This window comes from Nymphalis io, chromosome 27 (genome assembly GCF_905147045.1).
Source record: "Nymphalis io chromosome 27, ilAglIoxx1.1, whole genome shotgun sequence".
NCBI lineage: Eukaryota > Metazoa > Arthropoda > Insecta > Lepidoptera > Nymphalidae > Nymphalis > Nymphalis io.
This window is the reverse complement of record NC_065914.1, coordinates 1,946,435-1,973,259: the sequence shown is the minus strand read 5'-3', so window position 1 is coordinate 1,973,259 and position 26,825 is coordinate 1,946,435. Positions and strand designations below refer to the sequence as shown.

General features: G+C 39.0%; 1 protein-coding gene across 5 annotated transcripts in view; it reads right to left on the bottom strand.

Annotated features, from left to right (window-relative positions):
- The window catches only part of LOC126778764 (neurofibromin-like), an 82,570-nt gene that overhangs the window by 1,571 nt on the left and 54,174 nt on the right, over window positions 1-26,825 (bottom strand). For 4 of the 5 annotated variants that reach the window (XM_050502383.1, XM_050502386.1, XM_050502385.1 and 1 more), the window contains exons 44-64: window positions 26,613-26,716; window positions 25,051-25,101; window positions 24,707-24,793; window positions 24,061-24,232; window positions 23,379-23,517; window positions 21,851-22,069; window positions 21,084-21,163; window positions 20,528-20,661; window positions 19,505-19,645; window positions 18,870-18,949; window positions 17,801-17,976; window positions 17,618-17,730; window positions 16,823-16,925; window positions 16,081-16,151; window positions 6,139-6,243; window positions 5,102-5,206; window positions 3,978-4,107; window positions 3,067-3,142; window positions 1,556-1,643; window positions 839-937; window positions 61-241 (exon numbers count right to left, since the gene is read on the bottom strand). In XM_050502383.1, the coding sequence (XP_050358340.1) occupies window positions 61-241; window positions 839-937; window positions 1,556-1,643; window positions 3,067-3,142; window positions 3,978-4,107; window positions 5,102-5,206; window positions 6,139-6,243; window positions 16,081-16,151; window positions 16,823-16,925; window positions 17,618-17,730; window positions 17,801-17,976; window positions 18,870-18,949; window positions 19,505-19,645; window positions 20,528-20,661; window positions 21,084-21,163; window positions 21,851-22,069; window positions 23,379-23,517; window positions 24,061-24,232; window positions 24,707-24,793; window positions 25,051-25,101; window positions 26,613-26,716 (2,454 nt within the window). The remainder of the gene's footprint in view (window positions 1-60; window positions 242-838; window positions 938-1,555; window positions 1,644-3,066; window positions 3,143-3,977; window positions 4,108-5,101; window positions 5,207-6,138; window positions 6,244-16,080; window positions 16,152-16,822; window positions 16,926-17,617; window positions 17,731-17,800; window positions 17,977-18,869; window positions 18,950-19,504; window positions 19,646-20,527; window positions 20,662-21,083; window positions 21,164-21,850; window positions 22,070-23,378; window positions 23,518-24,060; window positions 24,233-24,706; window positions 24,794-25,050; window positions 25,102-26,612; window positions 26,717-26,825) is intronic. The other variant, XM_050502387.1, reaches the window with a different exon arrangement.

The following is a 26,825-nucleotide window of genomic DNA, read 5'->3' as shown; positions in this document are numbered from 1 at the left end:
CCGCCGTGGCCGAAATCGGTTTGGAGCACCTTATATGCACGTATGCAGGTATGTATTTACCCGGAAACCGCTGGTCGAGGTCGTGCAGGTCGAGTCGCTCGGGGCGCTCGGGTCGGTCGATTCGATCGGATCGGTCGGGGTCGGGGGACGGTTGCCGCACGCAGTCGTCACCCGGGAGATATTTTTCCACCATCGTCACCAGGTAGTACACGAACGCGCTGTTCACCGCCGTGCACTGGTTCTAGGGGGTACAGTCGATAGTGAGTGCGCACGAATTCTATTGCCTATAATATATTTGCCATAATACCAGGAAATTAAAAAAAAACAAATGTTTTTTTTTAATAAACCTTTTTGTTCTTTTTTATCTGTGCAATGAATATATTTATTATTATTAGGCATGATGTAACAAAAGACACGTGAACAAACATTAATTTCAATTCATAACGACCAAAATCTAAATTTTTATATCGCAGACAGGAGATTGCAGATTGTAGCAACCTATTAAGCTGTAATTTAACTGCAATTCTTATATATATGCTATATAAACATCATCCGCTGCTAGAGATTTGGTCTCTCTCAAGTTGCGCCAAAGCTCTCGGTTCTCCGTCTTCCAGTCCAGCACCTTCTTCACCTTCAGATCCAAATGGCTAGAGGACGCTCTACGTTATGATTGCCGATCCTAGAGTGGGGGAACTCTAGGCGTCGTCTGATCCAACAGCCATCGGTCCTTCGACATACGTGACCAGGGTACTGCCACTTTAATGTACTAGTCATGCCAGCCATATTTTTAACACCAGTTCTTCTTCAAGTAATTTATTTTCTGATTTCAAGGACATACCTTGGTGAAGGGCGCCGCGAACCTCCAGAGGCCTCCGAAGCCGCGACTCTGCATGTAGTGCAGCTGCTGCTGACTCGCGTCCTCCGACGCTATCATATTCTGAAAGTTGTTTCAAAATCAAAATGTATTCCAGTACACTATTAACAGTACTTTTAAGTCCATGTTACAATATAGAACCGAAAAGAATCGGCAAGATACTCGGTAGTTTCTTTAAGAGATACATATACACGCACGCACGCACTGATGCATGCACGCACGCACGCGCACACACGCACGCAGAAACAGAATCACAGTTAACCCTGCAGTCTCACCCACCTTACATCCCAGGGAGGAGGGGATGGCTCAAAAACAGCTCTGCATGGGAACGTGTTCCCGCTGCAGGTTAAGCTGAGCCACCTCCTTAGCCATTCATTTAATTTAATTTTGATGTTCCTTATTACGTGTGGCAATAAAGAGTTATATTATTATTAGTTACTCTTTTCTTTTCTTCATTTCACTGGTGGTAGGGCTTTGCGCAAGTTCGTCTGGGTAGGTACCACCCACTCATCCGATATTCTACCGCAAAACATGTTGTGTTCCGGTTTGGAGGGTGAGTGACTCAGTGTAATTACAGGCACAAGGGACATAACATCTTAGTTCCCAAGGATGGTGGCGTATTGGCTATGTAAGCGATGGTTAACATTTCTTACAACATCAATGCCAAAAAAAAGTTATTACCTGTATGATGCTCTGTACCGCGCTCAGAATCACTTGATCGTGGCAATGCATTAGAACATTGTTGATCTTCATATCCAGGAGACTGTGGCTGTAATGATAATTAAAAATATCGATGACTCGTCTGATTATGACGGACCATGGCAGTTAATGGTACCCTACTCATCAGCGGACGTGAATAAAGTCATAGCGATTATCAATTTATAAGCCGAGATGGCCTAGTGGTTAGAACGCGTGAATCTTAACCGATGATCGTGGGTTCAAACCCGGGTAAGCACCACTGAATTTTCATGTGCTTAATTTGTGATTATAATTCATCTCGTGCTTGACGGTGAAGGAAAACATCGTGAGGAAACCTGCATGTGTCTAATTTCATTAAAATTATGTTACATGTGTATTCTACCAACCCGCATTGGAGCAGCGTGGTGGAATAAGCTCTAAACCTTCTCCTGAAAAAGGGAGAGGAGGCCCAGCAGTGGGACATTAACAAGCTGTTACTGTTACTGATTATCAATTTCATTTATAGAAATAACCAAATTGTTGTTTGTAAACAATATGTATTCTTTTTATCATGTATTCAAAAATTTTATGAATTTTTTTAATGACTTTTTTTTTAAATCAAATTTAAAAAAGTCCCTCTCGATTCCCACCCGACGTAAAGCCCATAACACAGGCCACATTTCCACGATGTATGGTAATGGACAACCTCTGTGCCAAGTAAGACCCGGAGCGACTCAAAAATCAAAAATCTTTATTCAATATAGAAGCGTTACACTTGCTTATTGACTGTCATAAATCTACCACTGGTTCGGAAATAAGCACCTCAGACCTGAGAAGAACCGGCGAAAGAAACTCAGCGGGTTTTTTTTTCTGTCAAATCCAGGGGGGCGACAGACATTCTCCCTGATAAAAGTAATTTTATGTATTGTATTGAATAATTTAGACCAAGTCACTTCGACGATTGCTGAACACACTTCATCTAGCACAGCTGTTATTCTACAGATTCATGACTAAAATTCGAATACTTCATTCATTTTTATAGGGTCGGTTTTATTTATTCACTTATATTTTAAAAGCGAAAGGGAGTTTGTTTGTTACGTTATCACATGTTACCTTTTTTTTAACGCTGGAAAAACGCATTACGCGTTTCCCCCACGGGAACAGTGGGAAGGGGGGGGATATGTGGGGCCCGCCGGTGTCCAAGGCGCCGAGTGCGCCCCGAACATCGGAATACTCACTAAAAAACCAGCGGTACCCTTTCCGTCTTAACGAGGAGCGCCACGGAATCGCTTTCGCATGCTACCCTGACGCTGAGAGCGTCAGACCTATCACGTCTTACCTACTCAACCGAGCATCATGAAATTTTACATACAAAATATCAGGGATACAGAAAAGTATATAACGTGCTTAAGATTTGTCCAGTTATGGGTCATCAACGAGCTGTTATGTTGTATATAAATACATAGGTCGTAATAATGGCTATATATAAATACTTAATAATAATAAATACTTACATGACGGGAAACACTTTCGGGAACACCACTGAACCGTCCGCCAGGTACTGGTAGAGTATCCTTATTTCATCTTCATCTATATACAAGATAAATATAATGAGTGTAATGACTGCCTCTTCGTCTAGTGGCTAGCTATAACGCCAAAGATCGCGAGGTCCTGGGTTCAAATCCGACATCTAATCTGGTCGGGCCGATAAAAAAGTTATTGAGTTTTTCTGTTAAAGATTCTCAGTGGTGGCTCAGAGTCTGGAAGTTGGAAGTACACTTCCGTGCCTCGGAAAGCAAGTAAAGTTGTTGGTCCTGTACTTGAACTCTTCTGGTCGTGACGAATTGCCTTTCCATCGGATTATTAGAGTGCATCTGTGTTGGTATATACATTGTGTGTATTTATTAATGCGTTATTAGAATCAAACATATATAAATCAGTATAAAAATCGTCATACATTCATCCACATATCGGTGCAATTGCTAACCTTAAGAGCAAATAACCGAACACATTAAGACAACAACACATGGGACCTATTTAAAACACTGCTAACGCCATCTGTTGTTTTCGATACATACTAAAACTACAAACTTTATAACTTAAGACGAATAAACACATTCGACCTCACTAATACGTTATTTAGCGGATAGACGGTTTCACACCGACTGTCTCTTTCTGTCATTAATAATTTGACTTTCGAAAGAGAAGGACAAAACATTGTGCCAAAAATTACTTGAATTTCTTATCTTTCATTTTATTTGTTGTCAATTAAATCACATATGTAAATTAAAAACTAATACATTTCTCCATGTCTTGTCTCGAAATCGATGAATACTAACTCGTTTATTTATTAACACCTTTATTTATTATCTATGGTATTCTGTGTTGAGAAATAAGGAATAATTTATTTATTATTATTTATTACCTGTGGTATATTTAACCAGTGTGGCGAGAACGGTCAAGACGAGCGCCTGCGTGGTGAAGTCGCAGAGCACGGACGGGTCCAGCAGCGAGTTGCATTCCGGACTGCTAGACTCTTTGTCTTCAGATGATTGCTAGCAAGGAAAAAAAACATGAATACATGTATCGTCGAAAATATATACACTTATATATACAATGTTATGTATATTGAAACTGGAATACAACGATATTATTTTTGTTTGATAGTACATAATATGATGAGTGAGTGGTACCTACCCGAAGGGGTAGACAAAGGCCTACCAAGTAAAAGTTATTGGGTTTTTCTGTCGATTCAGGAAACCCACTGGCGAAAGCGGGTTCCACGGTGGTTATGCGAGGCAAAAACCCCTTCCAATGGTATCGGATTATGAGAGTTAGAAATAGTGTGCACTTGTGTTTGTGCACACACATGCTAACTGTAATATCACTTGTGCAACTTTAAAATACTACGACATACAACTTTCAATATAATACATGTTGTGATATATATGTCAGAGATAATAAATTTAAGCGGGTATACGACGTCACTCATTAGAATAGCAACACCACGCAACGTGACGTATGTCATGTAGGTTGGTATGAGACCCCTATATATAAGATGCCTATTTTATTATGTAGCCGACTGATGGAAATATAAAATATAAAGGAGTATGTCAGTAGCGCGTGTGATCATTTTGTCGAACGGCCCCCTTGGTCTCTCACTCTCAGACTGATTTAATAAAATCAACATATTGCACGACAATGGCGGCCATTAAAATGGCAATCCATTTGAATCCGCGAGATATAGTAATATACTTAGCTTACTTTTTATAATAATTTATGAAAAACCTTCCTGAAATCCGAGAAAGCATTTAAAGAGTATTTGAATTACAGTAGCAGTAAGTATTGCTAAAAAAATTGTCATATATATTTTATTTTCGATTTTACGTAATTCTTACGTCTTCAAATATATTATAATATACTTTTTTCATAGATATGTGATATTAAAGTTATTCATGGTACCCCGGGTAGAGGTGGTTCTATTATACCCCATACGAACAGTTCCCATTATTATCTTAAAACAAAAAAAATTAGCTGCATAATAGTCACCTTCGTAGCGGCATCCGGGCAATCGCTAGCGCCAGACTTGGTGGACGAAGGGCGTTCAATCTCGTCCGTGCTGCCGGGAGAACCACGACCGTCATCGTCTACCGGCTAGAAGATATTGGTGAAGTTATTGATTATATGTGTGGGTGCATAGGTACTCACGAGAATTTATGTGTAAGCATGTAAGCTCTTGTACTGATCTCACGCACACGTTAACACACTTACAATGACAAATCTCACGCTGACGTCATCTGACGCTCGAAATCTTACGCTCCCTCGTTTGACACTCGAAGTCTCAGTTTGCCCCTACAGTGTACCGAGGTGCTAAGATATTTACATATCAAATATAGTAACGAGTTAAAAGAATAGAAAAAAGCGGGTTGACTTTTATAGAGGGCAAAAACAACCAATTTGGTTTAGTGAATAGCTTATAAAACGTTACAATATAATCTCAGGTTTTTTATTTCGATTTCAAGTGTTTACACTTCTCGTCTCTTAAGGAGAAAGTTTTGAGTTTATTCCTCGATGTTACTCCAATGCTTGTGTAACACATATGGTACAATTTTATCCCACACAATCCCACCCTCACTAAGTTTTTTTTTAAGATGTGATAGCGATCGAAAGACCCTGACACTGGCTTTTAAGACCTCCTCATTCCGAAGCGGTTAGAGTAAAATTATATTATTCTTGGCTTGGTGGGGACCCTCGGCTGGCGGTGCCGGTGCCTTGTTGGCCTAGGCATAAATCTGGGGTAGATACTCCAGATATTTTAACCCGCGAACTTTGGATAACAAGTGATCTGGCAATTTAGCCATCTCTATAAATCTATGTTGATTTCATTCAAGTATTTAGCACTTTTGAATAGTCATTTTAGATTATATTCAATGTAAAGCTACAACCGGTTCGGAATGTTCTACAGAAATAGCACCAGAATAGGCTAACTCACGTCGAGTCCACTGTCAATTTCCAAGTCCCTCGCGGCGTCCCCGGTCGCCGTCTATAATCTTAAAACAAAAAAAAATTAGCTGCATAATAGTCACCTTTGTAGCGGCATCCGGGCAATCGCTAGCGCCAGACTTGGTGGACGAAGGGCGTTCAATCTCGTCCGTGCTGCCGGGAGAACCACGACCGTCATCGTCTAACGGCTAGAAGATATTGGTGAAGTTATTGATTATATGTGTGGGTGCATAGGTACTCACGAGAATTTATGTGTAAGCATGTAAGCTCTTGTACTGATCTCACGCACACATTAACACACTTACAATGACAAATCTCACGCTGACATCATCTCACGCTGACGTCATCTGACGCTCGAAATCTTACGCTCCCGCGTTTGACACTCGAAGTCTCAGTTTGCCCCTACAGTGTACCGAGGTGCTAAGATATTTACACATCAAATATAGTAACGAGTTAAAAGAATAGAAAAAAGCGGGTTGACTTTTATAGAGGGCAAAAACAACCTATTTGGTTTAGTGAATAGCTTATAAAACGTTACAATATAATCTCAGGTTTTTTATTTCGATTTCAAGTGTTTACACTTCTCGTCTCTTAAGGAGAAAGTTTTGAGTTTATTCCTCGATGTTACTGTAGTGTAATAAGTAGTATGTAAGTCAGATGGCGTATAAATATTAAGACCGTTGCACTAATTATTCATTAATAAATCATCTACTACCAAATACACTCGTTTCAATAACATAAGTCCCCTCATGGCGACCCTGCCATATTTGGGGCGCGCGACGCGAATTTGATCGCAGTATAGTGTTGCAGCTCCAAAATCGGACGACGAGTTGAAGAATTGGATATAAGTTATTATTAGCATAGTTTTATTGGTTATTTGTGTGCTACTGGGCATTGCAGCACTGTACTTTATTTATAAAAAGTACAAAAAATGCCATAAAAATTGGATATCGGATGAGATCACGCAAAACAACTTAAGACGGTCATTCACCCGCGCAAGAGACATACCCAACCAGTAGAGAAGTGACGGCATTAGAATTACGAAGAAAGTGCGTAAAAACCAGGTGTTTATATTTAATATTAATAAAAAGTGCGTGCGTGCGTTTTGTAAAGTGATCCAATAACATTTCAGAAATAAACTTTGAACTGTTAAAATGACTATTTATAAACTTTAAGGTGTTTTTTTTTTAACGAATTAGTGTAGAATCTAGTAAAATAAATGTATCCTATTAATATTATTTAATTGATTAAGTATGTATAATGTAAACAAAGAGTTTCATATTGCAATGTATCAGGTCGTAGCCCCTACCATGGTAACTACTCGTAAGTGAGTTAATATACTTGGTATGTATTACTTTTATAAATATGTTGTTATAAGGGAATGGAAGATGATTTAGTTAAATGTTTAGATGAACTTAAATTGATAAGAAAATATTTAATTAAGAAGGGAAAGTTAAGATATCAAGGTAATGTTATAAAAAATAAGTTAGCGGAAACTGAGAAAATATTTGAGAAAAGTTCGAATATAATCCAATGTATTACTTCTAAAGAAATAAAGCCTAAGTCTTTTACATTCATTGCTTCAATAAGCTTATATATTATTCTTATCCGTGCAGTGACGGAGAAAGAATACATTTCACTGCCCCTCTCTTTCCCATGGGTGTCGTAAGAGGCGACTAAGGGATATCTGAGCGACCATCTGCTCATCTGGTGGTAGGATGCTAACATCCGCCTGGCTTGTTACCACCGTACGCATGGTGAAAAACTCGTGAAGTGGCTTGCAGCCGCGTTTCGAGGTCAGCCAGCATACAGCCAGAGCCCGAGCGAGTATTGCCGCGATGGGTGTTGGTCCAATTGGAGACGGCTGTTGAACCAATGCCGGGGGAAACTGTATTGACCTGCCGGACAGGGAGAACCGAAGAAACGGCTGTTCCGCTGGCCGCCCGTGGCATAGTACAGGGGCCCGAGCGTGCCTAACCAGCTCGTGAGGCTGCCCCACCAGGCCACGCATAATCTCGGGGTGCACCGTCGTGCCGGTTGGTGACCGGTAGGTGGGGTCCCGGTGGCCACTTCCGGGGGGGTTCGGGGGCCCTTCCGTCCGGCGGGTCAGTGTATTTTCCCTTTTGGCAACCACTTGGGGAAACACGCCTCCACGCTTTGCCCATCCCTATCGTGGCAATACATCGCTCGCTTCACGTCTCTTTTCCATTCTATTTTTCCCAAATGGCGCAACAAAACAGAAATAACGGTCGTACAGCGGTGCACACCCCCACCATACCCTCGCTGTTTGAGGTCGAGTTCTCTAACATCCGAGGACTCCACACTAACCTCAACGCTGTCCACCACCATCTCGAGACAGCACGGCCAGCAATGTTGTTTCTCACGGAGACACAAATACTCCGTCCTGCCGATACCAGCTACCTTAATTATCCCGGCTACACGCTTGAAGAATCCTTCAAAGCGAAAGCCGGAGTATGCTTGTTCGTCAGGACGGATGTTTGCTGTCACCGACTGCGCTGCTTGGAGGACCCCTCCTTCTCCATGTTGGTGGTACGTGTGGACTTGGTTCTTCAGAGCCGAGTCTACGTGTGCCTCTACAGATCCCACAATGGTGACTTGGAGACAAGCCGATTATTTGACCATCTTAGTCGGGTGGCAGATGCTGCGCAAGAGCAATTTCCTAACGCGGAATTGGTGTTTTTGGGGGATTTTAATGCTCACCACGAATCCTGGTTGAAATCCCTCAAAACTAACCATGCTGGAAGGACTGCTCATGCTTTTGCTCTCACACATGACTTGACCCAACTGGTTGATCAGCCCACCAGGATCCCAGACATCGATGGGCAAGCACCTTCTCTACTGGACCTTCTGCTGACTTCTCACCCGGTGGAATATCAGGTTGTGGTTCAGGCTCCTCTTGGCTCTTCGGATCACAGCCTTATTTCTACCAGAGTGCCACAGGCCAAGCTGCCGCCACTAGCGGTGTGCAAACGTCGCGTTTGGCACTATAAGTCGGCGGATTGGGACGGTATGCGCGATTACTATGCGTCGGTCCCTTGGAAGGAACGTTGCTTCAGTGGGAATGACCCGACAGCTAGTGCCGCTGCTGTTGCTGGCGAGATCATGCTGGGAATGGAATACTACATTCCTAGCTCAGATCTCGTCAGTAGGAGTACGCGTAACCGTTGGTTCACTCGTGAATGTGCCGATGCTGTATCAGCTAAGCAGGCGGCATATCGCAAGTGGATCAACGGCTGCATTAGCGGGGCATCTAACATTGACTCACTGAAAGCAAACTATAATAAAAATTCCAAGTCCTGTAGAAAGGCATACACGAGAGCGGATGCACAGCGCATTGTACAGATTGGTCATGATCTTGTTTCGCATCCTAGGGGCTCCCGTAGCTTCTGGCGTCTGACCAAGTCTGTGCAAAACAATTTCTGCCAACCTTCGCTGCCACCGCTCAGAAATCCGGACGGATCGCTAGCTCACAGTCCGCAAGAGCAAGCTGATCTCCTGGCTAAACTCTTTGCCGACAATTCCGTCATCGATGATTGTAGTGCACTGCCACCTACAATACCTGCATGTGGCCATACGATGCCTGACATTAAAATCAGGCAACGTGATGTGCGTGCGGAGCTGCAATCACTTGATGTACGGAAAGCTAGCGGTCCCGATGGAATACCAGCCATAGTGCTGAAGAAGTGCGCAGCGGAGCTGTCTCCTGTGTTAACGCGCCTGTTCCAACTTTCTCTCTCTTCGGGAAGTGTGCCGGAGGCTTGGAGAAGAGCTAATGTGCAAGCGGTTCCCAAAAAAGGGGATCGGTCTGACCCGGCAAATTATCGGCCAAAAGCTATCACCTCAGTACTTTGTAAGGTGATGGAACGGATTTTAAACAACCAACTGATCCATTACCTAGAAGATCACTCTTTAATTAATGATCGTCAATACGGGTTTCGACCAAAACGGTCCACAGGTGATCTTCTAGCGTACGTAACGCACCTCTGGGGTGAAGCTATCGACAAGCATGGAGAATCGTTGGTTGTCAGCCTCGATATCTCCAAGGCTTTCGACAGGGTCTTCTCACACACAGAAGTCTTCTCTCCAAGCTGCCGGCATATGGTCTGCCTGCTCAGCTATGCACCTGGATTGCCAGCTTCCTACACAAGCGTAGCCTTCGTGTTTTAGTTGATGGTTGCGCTTCACAATTCTATGTAGTGAATGCTGGGGTCCCCCAGGGATCTGTGCTATCTCCCACACTGTTTCTTTTGCATATCAATGATATGCTCTCTCTTGGGAACATACATTGCTATGCAGACGATAGTACAGTGCATGGTGGATACCACGGACGCGCAGTGGCTGGGCGAGCGGAAATTGAGGAGAGGCGGAAGAATCTTGTCATTGAACTCGATAGGACGTTAGAGCTCATCGCCAAATGGGGCTCTGATAATCTTGTTGAGTTTAATGCCAAGAAAACACAGGTATGCGCTCTCACGGCGAAAAAGTCAACATTTTCCCCTCTTCCCTCCCTCTGTGGTACTCCGCTGGTGATGCAAAGCAAAATTGCCATGCTGGGGATTGACGTTCGCTGCGACCTTAGTCCAAGGGATTACATCGAGGCTGTTATAAAAACAGCTTCACGGAAACTCGGAGTTCTGAACAAGGTGCGGCGCTTTTTCACGCCACAACAACTGTGCCTGCTGTACAAAACACAGGTACGGTCTTGCGTGGAATATTGCTCGCACCTTTGGGATGGCTCCGCTAAGTACCTACTTGAGGCCTTGGACCGGTTGCAGCGACGTGCCGTACGCATTATTGGCGACGTAAAGGTCACAAACACCCTTGAACCTTTACAATTGCGTCGTGAGATAGCAGCACTGAGCGCTTTCTATCGACTGTATCACGGCGAGTGCTCTGAGGAATTATTCTCTCTAATTCCTGCTTCCCCCTTCCTTCTTAAGTCCACGCGAGCTGGTTCTCGATGTCACCGCCTAACTGTGACATCAATTCCATCGCGAACAAAGAAATTTGGCAACTCCTTTCTTTGTCGCACTTCCAAAAAATGGAATTCCTTACCAGCTCACGTGTTCCCCTCCTCTTACAACCCGGGTTCCTTCAAACGAGGCGTGAAGAAGCATCTTGCGGGCCGGCAAGGCGAAGGCGGCTAGTGCAGAACGTTTTTCCCGTCTGTACTGGCCGTCGTCGCGTTTGGACTCTACTACCACTTACCAACAGGTGGAGTAGAGTCATTTGCCCTCCCGGCGAATATATAAAAAAAAAAAAAAAAGTGGGAGTTCGATTTGAAAACAGCAGGTAGTTTAATTCCTGTTATGAATAATAACGAAAACAGCATTAAAGGTATCATTGACTCTATAGAAATGTATTCGGATATGTTGTCATCATCGGGTCAAAAATTACTAATTACATTTGTTTTAAAAAGTAGGCTCACCGAGATAGAGAAATTATTTGCAGATTTAACGATAGCTCAGGCAGACGGCGATGCTGAAAAATACGAAATTTTAAAACCTATTAATGAGCGATTCGCAATACAACGTTTTTCTGACGGTCTAAGAAATTCAAGACTAAGTACGATTATTGCAGCACGCAAATACAAACACCTAAACGAGGCGATTCAAGCTGCGAAAGATGAATGGCTGTCAGCTGCATCTTCGTCGCGAGGTGAGGATGTCATGCATTTCTCCACTCGTGGAAGAGGTAAGTCACATTCATCACAAGAAAGATCATATTTCCCACAAAATAACGCAGGCAAGCCAAATAATTCCAGTTATTTTAATAATCGAAGAAATTTTAATAATTATCCACGCGGCCAAACATATTATCATGGTAGACCTAAATTTCATAAATTGAATCGCGGACGAGATTCGAACGAGAATCCATCGAGTTCGATATCTCGTGGTAGTGGCAATAGAAACAGAGTATTTTATTCAGAAAAACTTGAACAAAATCAATCCGTAAACGCAGATAATAATAGTGAAATGCAGTTTTTTCGTGTTGAAACATAACATTTTGGCATTAAATGGCAAAGCCAAATATTTATCATTTTTTATTAACAATAGGAAATATTTTTGGTTAGTAGATACAGGAGCATCATTATCTGTAATAAAGAAACAGGCATTACCCAGTAACAGTAAAGTAATTAGAGACGAAACTATCATAAATGGTATTGGAGGTAAAATTCAGTCCATAGGTTACACTGATGTCATCTTATTTCATCGTGATCAACAGTTTCATGTTGACTTTAATATTAGGCTACATGTTTTCAATAACTTACCTTTAAAGGCTGACGGTATTTTAGGTTTAGATTTTCTGTGTCGCTACGTATCAAGTATCAACTTTTTATAACAATTCCATTCATTACCTTAAACAAATATGAAATGGAATGTTCCTTACCACTTTATGATTCGTTGAATTATTCTAATGAAAGTTTACTTATACCTGCGCGTTGTGAATCATTTCATTACTTACTTTAGGATAATGATTCGGAAAATGACTTTGTTATCCACAGTCAGCAATTAGCTGATAACGTTTTCCTTGCAGGTTGTATCAGTAGGATACGAAATAACAGATTACTTGTTAAAATTTTAAATACCAATGAACATGATGTTACTTTGCCAATGTTTCAACCGGAAATATATTCGATTCAAGATTATGAGTTATGCGACTTTAGGTCAACTGCTAATGACTTAAATAGGGCTAAAGCTTTATTAAACATTTTAAATTTAAATCACCTCAATACAGAGGAGCGCAAATCCATTCAGGATATATGTGCAAAGTATTCAGATGTTTTCTTTTTGCCAGGCGATAAATTAAATACTACCAATATTTATCAACAATCAATAAGTTTGAAACCAAATACGAGTCCGGTATATGTTAAGCAGTGTAGATTACCCCATTCTTTAAAAAATGAAGTTAATAATCAAGTTACAGAAATGCTTAAGAATGACATTATAGAAGAAGCTAAGAGCGAGTGGTCAAGTCCAATTTTGTTAGTACCGAAAAAAAGTGATAGTGATAAAAAGTGGAGACTTGTTATCGACTATCGGAAACTTAATGACTGCATTGTGGACGATAAGTTCCCTTTGCCAAATATGAATGAAATTTTAGACTCTCTCTGTGGTTCTATCTATTTCTCACACTTAGATCTTAATCAAAGTTACTATCAGGTAGAGTTAGATAAACGAAGTAGGGGGAATACGCGGCTTTTACGACAAACACTGGTCAATACCAAATGAAAAGATTACCAATGGGTCTTAAGACTAGTCCTAGCGCTTTTAACAGAGCCATGTCAGTTGCAATGTCAGGGTTAACATTTGATAAGTGTTTTGTTTATTTAGATGATTTAGTTGTATTTGGAAGAAATTTGAGCGTACATAATAAAAATTTGATTGACGTTATGGAAAGGCTAAGAAAAGTTAATTTAAAATTAAATCCCAAGAAATGTAATTTTTTGAAGAAAGAAATTCTTTATATAGGACATTTAGTTTCAAAAGATGGAGTTTTACCTGACCCTGCAAAAATCGAAATCCTACAAAAATATCCCATACCTACTAATACTGACGAAGTTAAAAGGTTCGTAGCGTTTTGTAATTATTATCGAAAATTTATCAAAAATTTTGCCGAAATAACATATCCCTTAAATAAATTAACGAGAAAATATGAAAGATTTGTTTGGACTGAAGAGTGTCAAAAAAGTTTCGAAAAATTAAAACAGTCTGACAAGTCCCCCAGTATTAGAATTTCCCGATTTTTCAGAAAATAATGAATTCGTCATTCAAACTGACGCTTCAGATACAGCAATTGGCGCTGTTTTGTGTAATCAACATATGAAACCGGTAGCTTTTGCAAGCAGACCTCTTAATAAAGCCGAAACAAACTACCCCACTAATCAAAAAGAGTTACTTGCTATAGTGTGGGCAGTAAAATACTTTAGACCATATGTATACGGTAGATCTTTTACGATTATGACAGACCATAGACCTTTATTATATCTATTCTCAATGAAAGACCCCTCAAGTAGACTTCTTAAGTTTAGGTTAGCACTAGAAGAATACGACTTTAAAATTATATATGTAAAAGGTAAGGATAATAGCGTAGCGGACGCTTTGTCTAGAATTAGCATAACATCGGACACTTTAAAACAAATGAACGAAGAAATATTGTTAGTTATGACAAGAGGCCAAAAGAGGCGTTTAGAAAATAAAGTAGAGCAGGATAATACAATTAAAATTAGTAAACCTAACGAATCGTGGCCTGATCAACCACGAGTAGTTGAGGTACTAAAGATACCAAATGATTCAGTGGAAATGACTTTTATAAATAATGAGGAGTTAAATAAATTGAAAAATAATGATAATTTATACGAAGAGAAAGAATGTTTTATTTATAGTCTACGTAGAAAAATATTATATATTAATCTTAACTTTAGGGCACAATTTACGCGAGCCGAATTTGTGACTAAGTTAGGAGAATTTTGTAAAACTAGAAAAATAAATGAACTATGCATAGTAAAGAATAATGAAATTGCAAATATCATAAAAGAATTGTTAAAAGAAATGAAAGAACGAAAGGACTGGAGTGGTCCACGTATCTATGTTCTAAGAGGAGTTAAAAAAAATATGATGGGGAAGAAAGAAAATACATATTACATGACTTTCATGTACTACCCACCGCAGGTCATGCAGGTGTGCGTAGAATGACATATAATATTAAAAGAAAATTTTACTGGCCAGGCTTGGATAAAGATGTTAAAACATTTGTTAGCAAGTGCGTTCAGTGTAAAAAATGGAACATAGTAGGTATGTCAAGGCGCCCATGGACATAACTACAACGGCTTCACATGCTTTTGAAAAGATCTATCTTGACGTCGTAGGACCTTTGCAAAAGGACATTGAAGACAATTGCTACATTTTAACACTTCAATGTGAATTGACTAAGTTCGTAGAGGCCTATCCTCTAAAAAATAAGGACACGGTAAGTATAGCAAAAGCATTAGTTAATAATTTTATATTAAGGTTCGGGATACCAAACACCATAGCTACAGATCGTGGGACAGAGTTTGTATCTACTGTAATGGAACAGGTATGTAAAATTTTAAATATACAAAAATTGACTTCTACAGCTTATCACCACCAATCTATCGGTGCACTTGAAAATTCGCATAAAAATTTAGGTGCTTTCTTACGCATTCAGTGTGATGGTCAGAAAGACACCTGGAGTCAATGGTTATCTTTTTGGTGTTTTAGTTTTAATAATACTGTTCACACAGAAACGAAATACACACCATTCGAGCTAGTTTTTGGTAGACCAAGTGTAATACCTTGTAGAGTAAGTCAATATATTGAACCATTATATAACCCAGATAATTATGCTTTAGATCTTAAGTTTAAGTTACAAGTAGCGCAGCAAGATGCTCGTGAAAATTTAATTTTAAGCAAACAAAATCGTAAATGTAATTACGATAAATATACAAATAATGTAACTTATACAAATGGACAACTAATTTTAATTAAAAATGAAACGGCAAATAAACTGGACACACAGTGGATTGGACCATTTGTAATTTTAGAAGATTTAGGACTAAATGTAAAAATTTTAAAATGTAATAAGCCTTATATTGTCCATAAAAATAGAACTAAACCATTTAAAACCTAAATTCAATTATTATGTACCTATTCCTAAAAAAAAAAAATGTATCAAAACATTTTTTTTTTTTTCAATTCACCCCCCGATGTGTAGTGTAATAAGTAGTATGTAAGTCAGATGGCGTATAAATATTAAGATCGTTGCACTAATTAGTCATTAATAAATCATCTTCTACCAAATACACTCGTTTCAATAACATAAGTCCCCTCAACATTACCCAAGCTATAATTACTGTATATACGTATATATCGCCAATTAAATAGCCTCTCTCGATATATAACTCCAAACTAAACGCCAATTTAAATATATATAAATATATATAATATAAAAACGCTAATTTAAATATATATGTCGAATTATACCTGATATGCAATATAAAGTAAGTGCGGGCTGTGACTGCCGCTGCTCGACGACTGAGGGGACGGGGATTTCCCTTGAAGAAAAAAAATGTTTGGTTAAATTTATGACAAGTAGTAACAGCATGTTAATGTCCCACTGCTGGGCTAGGGCTTAACTCCTTTCAAAGAGATTTGGTTTATTACGCTGCTCCAACGTTGAATGTATCTGACACAAAAAGGTTTCCTTTGCTGACATTTCTTTCACAGTTAAGAAGACATTTTTTGCACATGAAAATTCTGTGTAAACGGACGTGACCCGAACTAGGGTTCTGCAAATAATCCTACCTTATGAAGCCTCATCATTCATCATCATCATTTATTAACATATATCGTTATGTATGATACACCTACATTCGCTCAATGACATGAATAAAGATAAACAATCCATAGACATACTCCATGCGTTTCGCTAACAGCTCTGCTGTATTATGCACTAAAAACAGTTCTCGATTAATTTATCTTTATTTATAATACAACACTATTGCACTTAACCACTTGTATACACTTTAAATTTACTTCCAAAGTTCCCATAACAGCTTCTCTAACATTCAAAATGCTATTTTTTACAAATCCATAATGATTACCACAGACTACTTAGATCTCGACCGATGACGTCACGTTATTTCAAGGTCAAAGTTGTCTATTTATCTTTCTTTCTATAAGACTATAAGAATTTTGCTAGTTAGTATTATGTCTTACACCTTACCCCCGTGTACTGAAGACGTAGTCTGGTCCAGCACGTCACAGGACTTCTGCCTTCGCCCGTGACGCGAGGTGTGGGAGGACTGTGGCTGTATTAGCATTGAAGACTGGAAATATAGCATAAATTTCTTATTTATATGTATGATATAGTAGATAATCAACAGTAATAACAAAAATCTACTTTAGTAATACTGGTTGTATGGCTTTGTGCAAGCTCGTCTGGGTATGTACCACCCACTCAGGTTAAAGTTAGACGAAATGTGTGCTTCGCGTTCGTGGACGCCTTCTCAATTAGTTCAATTATAATTGTACCTGCAGATAAGTAAGCTAAATAAATCGTCAACTTTGAAGATTGGTAGTGTTTTACTTTACACTTGCCCATACAACCTTAACATATATAAATATGTTATATCCTTGGTAAGATAATCACATCAAACGCGTCACAGCGTATTTTACAAAATGTTTAAAGTCCACATTTGGGTAAACGAACACAGTTGACTATCGAAAAGTGCCCCATGCGTGCGTTCTTGGTATGCGCGTTCCATTCAAATATGAACTTTAAATATAGGGTAGATATTTTAATTTCCTTTACCGCGTGTAACACGTGCTGCAGTGTGAACGAATCGTACATATGTTGACCTTGACCTTCTACACTTCGAGAAAGGGATAGCAATATAATAAGAAGTTTCCGAACGGATGAAGGGAGGAGAATCGTGAGCTCTGACACAACTTGGGAAAGACTTGAGGTCAGAAGGCAAGAGATTGATTGAAAAATGATGTAATAAACATCGTTATATACCCGACGGTGTTCAACGGGGGGACAGTAGTAGTCGCAATTATCCGGCAACCATTTCGGCAACGAGTGCTTGACGTGACACCGTGACCGGACCTCCTCGCTGACGCATACCAACGCTGTAACATACGATAAAACAATTGTTAAAGAACGTTCAAAGAGAAGTGGCGGTGTACTGCAGTGCGGTACCCGTGAGGTAGGCGACGGTGCGCGTGGTGGGCTGGAACTTGTCGTGGGCGGGGCGCGCGGCGAGGGCGAGCAGCGCGGACAGCACGCGGCACGTGCGCGACACCGTGCCGCCCGCCGGGTGGCGGAACCCCTTGATGAGGTGGCCCACCAGCGCGAAGTGGAAGTTGGAGCAGAAGCTGCGGCAGGATTGAACACGTGGGCGCGGGTTTTTAAATAGAATCAGCGGCATTCGTTGCTTTATTATTATTTAACCGATAACCCAAACACATTACATGTGTCATAGATTCAATTCACTTAATTTACTAGCACCGAAAAATAATGCTTAATCTATATAAATCTCTACAAATAAATAAAATTGAAAAGTCTGTTTGTCCGGGCTAATCTTTGAAACGGCTAAAAATTGCATCCCGGATTGCGAGTGAGCCAGTAACTACAGACACGTGACGTATAACATCTTAGTTTCCGAAGTTGGTAGCGCATTGGTAATAGAAGGATCGTTTAATTTTTTTTAAAACGCCATTTTTTATGGGCGAATTGTGACCACTTACCAACAAGTGGCCTATTTGCCAATTCGTCTACTTATTATATACATATATAAAAAGGAAAGACCGGTAAACGTTGTCCGCTTGTGTAAATACCAATCGTGCAGCGCCCTCTATTGTGCAACGTTCACTCGTATTTTTGCTCGAAACTATGAAAAACACCTTATCAATGAGAATATATGTGGCAACTTTCATGGTGATTGACAAAAGGATCTTGGATATATATAATAAAGAAATATTTCATACTCCTTGCGTCTCATATTGGTAAACAGGCTTGAATTTTTATACCGAAGATAAAAAATAATGTAATAATAGTAATAATAAATAATCTTTATTCACATAAAAAGTTACAAAGTATAATGAAGTCCCTGATTTCTGAGCTAGGCTCAAAGACCTGTATTACATAAATCAGTGTCCTCTCATATTTTAGTGACATATCGTTCTATGTAAATAAAAAATAAATGATAAATAATTATTTCTTACTGTATACCAAATGGGTTCGATTATATATTTAACAATGTACTCACCTCAGTCCGACGGCGTCATCGAGCAGCTTGAAGTACCTTTCGAAGGGCTCCCGTGTTTCCATCAATACATCCTCCAATGTCTGTTGAACACAAATGATTAAATGTCATGAATACATCTCTGCGGCTTGCGGCTTCAATTTATATGAGCTAATGCATACGGTTCTACAACAGGATCCCAGAAAGCGTACGAAATGCTTCTGTTCTTAATTTAAAAAAAAATTAAACGAACGCTTGTGCACAAAAGTTTATTATACAATTAGTGAATTTATGGTTGTGGGAATGAAACGATCGCCTGCTGGCTATTTTTTATACTGAAAGTTCGTAAACAAGACATGATAAAATTACCCGCCGTGTTTCTTTCGGTTCTTCTCAGGTGTTCTTCTCAGCGTATTTCTTTTTCGAACCGGAAGTAGTTTCTAATTTGACTAACAATAAGTAAGTGTAATCTATGTTGAACAAAGTAATCAAAAGATTTGATTTTTCTGTGATATTTTCTCTTATGGCCAGTTGGTGATGGTTAATATTTCTTACAGCGCCAATATCTATCAGCGGTGGTGACCACTTACCAGCCGATGGCCCATTTGTCAGACTGCCAAAATATTTGGAAGAAAAATAATAATAAATGCTTCACGTACTTTATTATCAAAAGCTCCTTGCGAGTCCAGGGTGTGTAAATTCTGTTCCATCAGGGCGAGACCGGCCGCGTATAGCGTCGGGTCGTCCAACTGTAGAACGGATAACGCCACCCAGAACAACGCTTTGAGGATTGGTGATTCCTGTTGGGATAAAATATGACCAATGTATATAGAGAACCGAGATCGCCAGTGGCTGGAACTCGTGAATAGTAACGGGAGATTACGGGTTCAAGAAAATCATGGCTTCATGAAATTCTGGCAACTCGTGTCCACCAACCCGCATTGGAGCAGCGTGGTGGAATAAGCTCCAAACCTTCTCCTCAAAAAGAGGAGAGGAGGCCTTTAGCCCAGCAGTGGGACATTCACAGGCTGTTACGGTACGGTACGGTGTCCAATAAGCCCTCTCGAGAGGAGGGCCTGTACCCATCAGTGGGACGTTTACTGGCTGTTAATTATTTATTAGGTAATTATTAAGTGGTAGGATTGGTCAACATTATGCAAGCTTTATGCAAGTTTGGTTTTGAAAGGAGAGTGCGCCATAATATCTTAGATTCCAATGTAAATAAATGGTTCATACTTCTTGTACTATGGGACAGTGTAACTATGGGACAGATGACACCACCAAGACGCCCTTAATAGTCCTTTGGGGACATTAACTTTGTTCGATTAATATACGTAGTTACGATGTATGTCGGTAGATGGCACTAGTAGTAAAACGCGCTGTATAAAACCTCAATCAGAATTATAAAATGTTTTGTTATATAATTTTATTGTTTTTCAATACAGTTCTTTATTTAAAGTGGTGTTTGATTACTCATAGGCGGTTAATAGGTAACCAAACTTTTTTATATGATCTTGAGCGTATCCATGAAACCTGACATACTGATGCAAACCATAAAAAACGCACTTATCTAAGTCCATCAACCACGAACTATAACTATACTTTTAAACTTCACTAGATTAACTACGAGTCTTTAGTGTGAATTTCCCATTGTGTAATAAAACTATCCACAAATATCTTACTGGGTGTAACAGTGGCTGCAGTCTCGTCAGGCACATGATTATGGCCTCCAGCAGCGCCAGATCGTTGAACGACTTCAATGCCATCACGAGTATGTGCAGGAGTTGCTTCATATCGTCATCTGTTACGTTCTTACCTGTAACATCGGCAGGAATCAGCAAACTAGCAAAGATATACTTAGTCACTTTACTGATTCTAATTGTGAATACACTTTTTTTTTCAGTCAGCAGTAGCTGGTACATGGTTCACTTTGTGGTGGGGCTTTGTGCAAGCCGGTATGGGTAGATACCCACTCATCACATACACTACCTTCAAACGGCAATACTTTGTTGTGTGTCGGTGTTTAAAAGCTGAGTGTGCCAGTGATTTAAATACACTAGAGATATAACATCTCCAATCATAAATAATATTAAGTTATAAGATAAAATAAAATAGTTCGCAAAACTATAATGGATAACATAGAATATTCGAGTTTTCGACCAATATAGTGTTAATGCAAGGTCGAATATCTTTTTGCTCCCCCTGTGTATAGATCATAGATTAGTTTTCTATACTTACTGATACATCCGAACACGATCAACGCACGCGGCTGATGCGCCGGGTTGATGCTAAATGTATATTTGTTCGCTAAAGATGTCCTGCAAGCAAAAGTGTTCATCAAAATCTTGACCGTTTCATACCTACGCGCAATTTTTCAAAAAAAGAAACATGACAATGCGTTTTTACATGTAGTTTCTACTATATTTAAGTAAGCTCGTAATCACGGCTATTGTAATTGCGTGGAACGGAACGACCGGTAGATTTGTAACATATAAACCGATGGTTATTAAAATTATTGATAATTAAAGAGAGTCGATGAATTATTATGGCACAAAATAAATAAAAACATATAATAGTTTCGTTTTTTTCATAAATATATTTTGCTTATTATTATTATAATAATATATGGCAGCGAATTATAGAGTATACGCGCCACGCGTGGGTGCATGTAGAAAGCGATGGCAAAGATATGACGGCATCGTGCCGGTAGCCGTCACGGCTTACTGCCGAAACACTATTAGATATTACATTAAGAAGGAATGATCGCAGTACAATGATGTATTTTAAATTAAATCATAAAGTTGTTGAAGAGAAAGGCGTGGTTGGCGTGGTTGGTAGATACTTGCCTATCATGCTCAAGGTTGTGGGTTCGATTCCCACCCAGGACAGACATTTGTGTGCATGAACATGTCTGTTTGTCCATGTTGTTTGTGTTTGTGAATAATGTCCCAGGATATTATTATTATTAGTTAGTGTTAACTAAGATATATACATATTCCACACACCACGTGTTCAACCAGTCACAGTTCGGTATATCCTTCATACACGTCTCCATGATCTCGAGTAACGCGTCTGTGATGACCTCCAACGACTGTAGTGGAAGACGTTCGCGGTCAGACTGCGAGCCGCCCGGCTGAGCCACTGTGAGGGCACCCACTAGACCCCCGGATGCTGAAGGCGCTCCGCAACTCAATTCCGAGCAAGTGTACGAATGCTCTGAGTACCTGATTTGTTTAAATGAAATATTAATTATACGATTAACAATTGCTATATTGCTTATGATTGTACGATTGGTGGTATTGGTGGTATTTGAGACGTTACTTATATTACTCGTTACTCGTCCTTAAGGATCAGAAGGCTACGAATATCGGATACTAGAGTAACTATGTATGAAGACAAGTAATAAAAAAAATGGAAATGAAAATTAAAAACAATTTTAGTACCATTAGCAAAACAATTTTTTTTGAATTGATTTAAATTTATTTAACACAAATTATCTTAATAAATGATAATGTTCATTTCTTGTTGAACATAACAAAACGTACTCATAAAACAAATATAATAAATATAACAATATTAAAAACCAAAAAAATAAATAAAAAAACTGAGTATCGTTAACAAAATATACATATTATTATTATATTTTAATATCCAACAACGGTGTATATAATATACACGCTACGCAATCACAAGGTGCCACCCTGTTCCATCATCAGCCGTCGCTCTTTATTCTAACTCTACGTTACTAGTTACGTTAGCTACAGTCGGAAGGCCGAAAAAGAACCAAATACTAATTTAATTAATTAAAGTTAATTTTACAATGAAATGTACAACCTACTCGATGTAAGCTTTATAATATAATAATGGTGAGAAAGTTATAATAAAGAAACTTATTTCTAAATTGCAATTTAGGATTCCCGACAAATGCACATTATTGTTTGGTTCGAGGGAAATCTACGTCAGCTATCTTCCTGGAGCAAGTTTGCGTAACTAGTTCCTATGTTAATTTGTTGAGTAACTGTAACAGCTTGTTAATGTCCCACTGCTGGGCTAAGGCCTCCTCTCTCTTTTTGAGAAGAAGGTTTAGAGCTTATTCCACCACGCTGCTCCAATGCGGGTTGGTAGAATACACATGAATTATAATCACAAATTAAGCACATGAAAATTCAGTGGTGCTTGCCCGGGTTTGAACCCACGATCATCGGTTAAGATTTACGCGTTCTAACCACCAGGCCATATCGTCTTACCATTTCATAACTTTCTTGTCATTTTTTTTTAATTCTGTTTAGTCATTGTATTATGTTTATGTGGTTTCCTATAATTGAAGGAGTATACATATTTTAAAACATTATTCCACAATGTATTGGACTTGTATGTGTATCCTTCGTTGAAGACCTTTAATAAATTAATAAATAAGAGCATCAGCTGACGAAGGGCTTGACAGCACAAGTGAGCGTTATTCGTAGTATCTCACTTTCAAATCGCCTATAGATGTTTTAAATAAAAAGTTGTTAGTATAAGTTAATTGTTTACCAATCTGCAATGTGTCTCTTGTAGGGACTTCTGAACGCGGTCAAGGCAGCTGACTTCACTTTAGATATACCGAACATTTGGTAGAATTTCGGCAAAGCGAACTCGTCCAATGATAACATTAAGACTCGCCGCGTCTCCTCTGTGAAATAAACATTTCACAATACATAAATACTTTTAATGCACGAATCATAAATGATAAATTTCGAGAAAGTTCCACGATTGACTCTGATGTCGAACATTCTCGAACTAATAGAACCTTGACCTTGGAATCTCTTGTTGTTCAAGCACAGCGGGTTTACAACTTAGAACAGGCTACAACAAAGCTTTGATTTTCTTATTATTATATAATATTGTGTTATTAGTTACCTACGTCATTTCAAAAATATTTAACTGTCAAATCTAAAATAATCGTTAAATAGTTTGTCTGCTAAAGGATATTACAAAACCGATGATTTTTAGATTATTGCACGCTTTGACACTGAAACGATCGCCTTCAGACCATTGCAAATGAAAAATATAATTCTGCTATTGTATAATACCTATAACTGTAAAAAATGACAAAAACGTCTTAGCTTAGACAAACTTAGATTCTTTCGCCGGTTCTTCTAAGATTTGCGGTGTTTATTTCGGAACCGGGGGTAGAAGACGTTTGACTCATCCCGAGCGAGTCGGGGGCACTCACCCGAGAAGCTGGGCGAGTTGCAGGTGCAGAGCGAGTGTATAATGTTGATGACGAGCCCGTGCATGGAGGCGCGCATGGACACGGTGCCCGAGCACACGAGGAACGTCACCATGTGGAACAGGTACGGCAGGTGGCTCGCCACGTCCAGGCAGTTGTTGAAGGACAGCATCATCTGGGCGGCAACACAAACCACTTCACATCACCAGGCTCGGCTTTTTATTCAATTGTATATTGTAAAACGACAATCAAATACTTGAATCATATATATTTTGGTAACATTCGTTTAATCTGTTATTTAATAACAAATTATGACACGAATGTTTTTTTTATAGACAAGAAACAAAAATGGACTTTACCTGAGTTTGTCTTAATAAATAAAAAATAAACAGAATATATTATCTATATATAAACATGCAAAGACCAGTTCAATAGCTTTTTCTCCTTTGTTAGTCAACGATTTTGTTGAAAAGTTTTAGTTTTATCAGTAAAAATATTCGAATAATACATTTTCATAGATTTTTCCGCAAACTTTGAAAAATGTCTATGGTCGTATTTCGCCTACTGGGCGGACACTGGTTACTTAATCAAGACGTCTTTTGGTTGAAGGTGGACGCAAAACCTGGATCTGGTCTAGGATTGGACTTACCAAGTATCTAGCGAGGATGGCAATATCAACCCACATCATATGTTGTTCCAGCATCGGCCTCGCCGAGAGGCAAGTCTTATCTACAGCCTATTAAAAAATATTATTAGAAACTTGACATTATTCGAATTTAATCGTGGATTTATTGAAGCAATGCGTGCTAAATGAAAAATATAAGAGAATTTTTTTAGTGCAACGTATATGTAACGTTTCTGCCACAAAAACTTTTCAACTAGGTCTTGTACTGAATCTATGTGTTTGTACGTTGTAAGAAAATAAAAAAAAATGTCAAAAAAACAATAAAAAAAATAAAAGTGTATTAAAAAAAAATAAGAAAAAAAACTCACTCTGGCTGCGGTCTCAGGATTAAGTGTATTGTTTAGTAGTTTGGACAGAGCCTGCAGGATGATAGACGTTCGTATATGTCAAGGGTCCCAGAGATGGTCAATTGCATAATCCGCGCGCGATCAGAATGGGATCCGACTTTTTGGAAATAGAATACGTCTCCACCGCCAGCGGTGACGTCAGACATCGGCAAACTCGCGTCGATGCTCGCGAGACGTTGATACTTGTTTATTAGTATGGATTTTTGCTCAGGAGATTTATAATAATAGTACGATTATTTTAGTAATTTGATATAATGGGTCAGAGTCAATCACGCGAAATTATTCTGGCAGTTCAACATACATATAGACCAATATATACATGGTTATCAATACCCCTTCTTGCTCCTTCGCTGTCATTTTGGTTAGAGTTTGACAAAGGTCCATCCCATTCTCATAGAGCGCGGCTTATAATTATATAGTTAATGTTTATGCTATTGAATAAATCAAAATCGAATCCCTTTATTCATTAAAGACAGCGTTATTTAAGTTAAAGTATTATTTTTAATTTGGCAACAGATAAAATTTGATAGTTTTCTGTGATCTTGTTGTAAGACCGTAGGCATTGCCCTGCAAGAGTTGACTCTATGCAGTCATAACAGTTCATATTTCACGTTATATTAAATACATAATACATTTATATTTATATATTTTCGTGTGTATTTGAATAATTTGTATTTTATGTAAATTTATTTTTTTAATACACAAGTACCAACTCCCTACACCTAGGCCAAGGCATGTTGTCTGGTAGAGAATTTGTTTTAAGCCCGTCGTCAGCACGATTATATACTTCGTGTTGTGCGATCAAATATATTAATATATAATACATAAATGCTGTACTTTCTATAGTAAAAGGATCATTATTTCATTTTGATCAATGGCATAAATATGAACAATCGCAATTTACCGTCTTTGGGGACCCTCGATTGTTAACTCCCTCATCTTAAAATTTAATTAATTACCCACAAGAGTTAACTCGAGAACCGAGGAAATCAGACCACCCCACGCTTTACGCGCCAGCGACTCGTCCGTGCCATTAGCAAATGGTACTGTTACAACGAGCCTCTTGACCCGAGTTTAAAAAAATAAAATATGGATTATAAGCTTATTAGTGTTTATTAAATATGGAAATAGAATTATAATTATGATTTAGAATAATAGTAAATTGATCTTTAGGCAAACGTCGCGAGCGTGTTTGGGAAGAGACTGACTCCTGCTGAGCCTTTGCAATGTTACAGTAACAGCCTGTGAATGTCCCACTGCTGGGCTAAGGATTTCTCTCCTTTTTGAGGAGAAGGTTTGGAGCTTATTCTCGCTTTGCAATGTTAGTCTCAGCTTTATCCCATGTAAAGTAGGGGTGTAACAGTACGCATGTCATCCGAGCGAACTCTCGAGTTATCTCATGCGGGTTGTAATTACGAAAAACTATTATAGTATAAACAAATGTTTAAAAAATAAAATAAATGAAAAAAATTTTTTTTAAAAAAAATGTATTCTATTTTCAAATAGTTAAAATAATGACTCACACTATACATTCTGTCGATAACTTTCTTAGATACGAGCTGAACGTTCGCGGAGGCCAAGGCTACCGCCGTATCCGCCATTATCTCGACCATTGGAGATCCGAGACCTTAAATCACGTATGATTATTTACGAACTCGTAGACAAACTCCTCAGAAGGTACTTAAGATGCTTTGAATATTGCCATCATTGTTGTGATGACGGATTTACGTTACAGC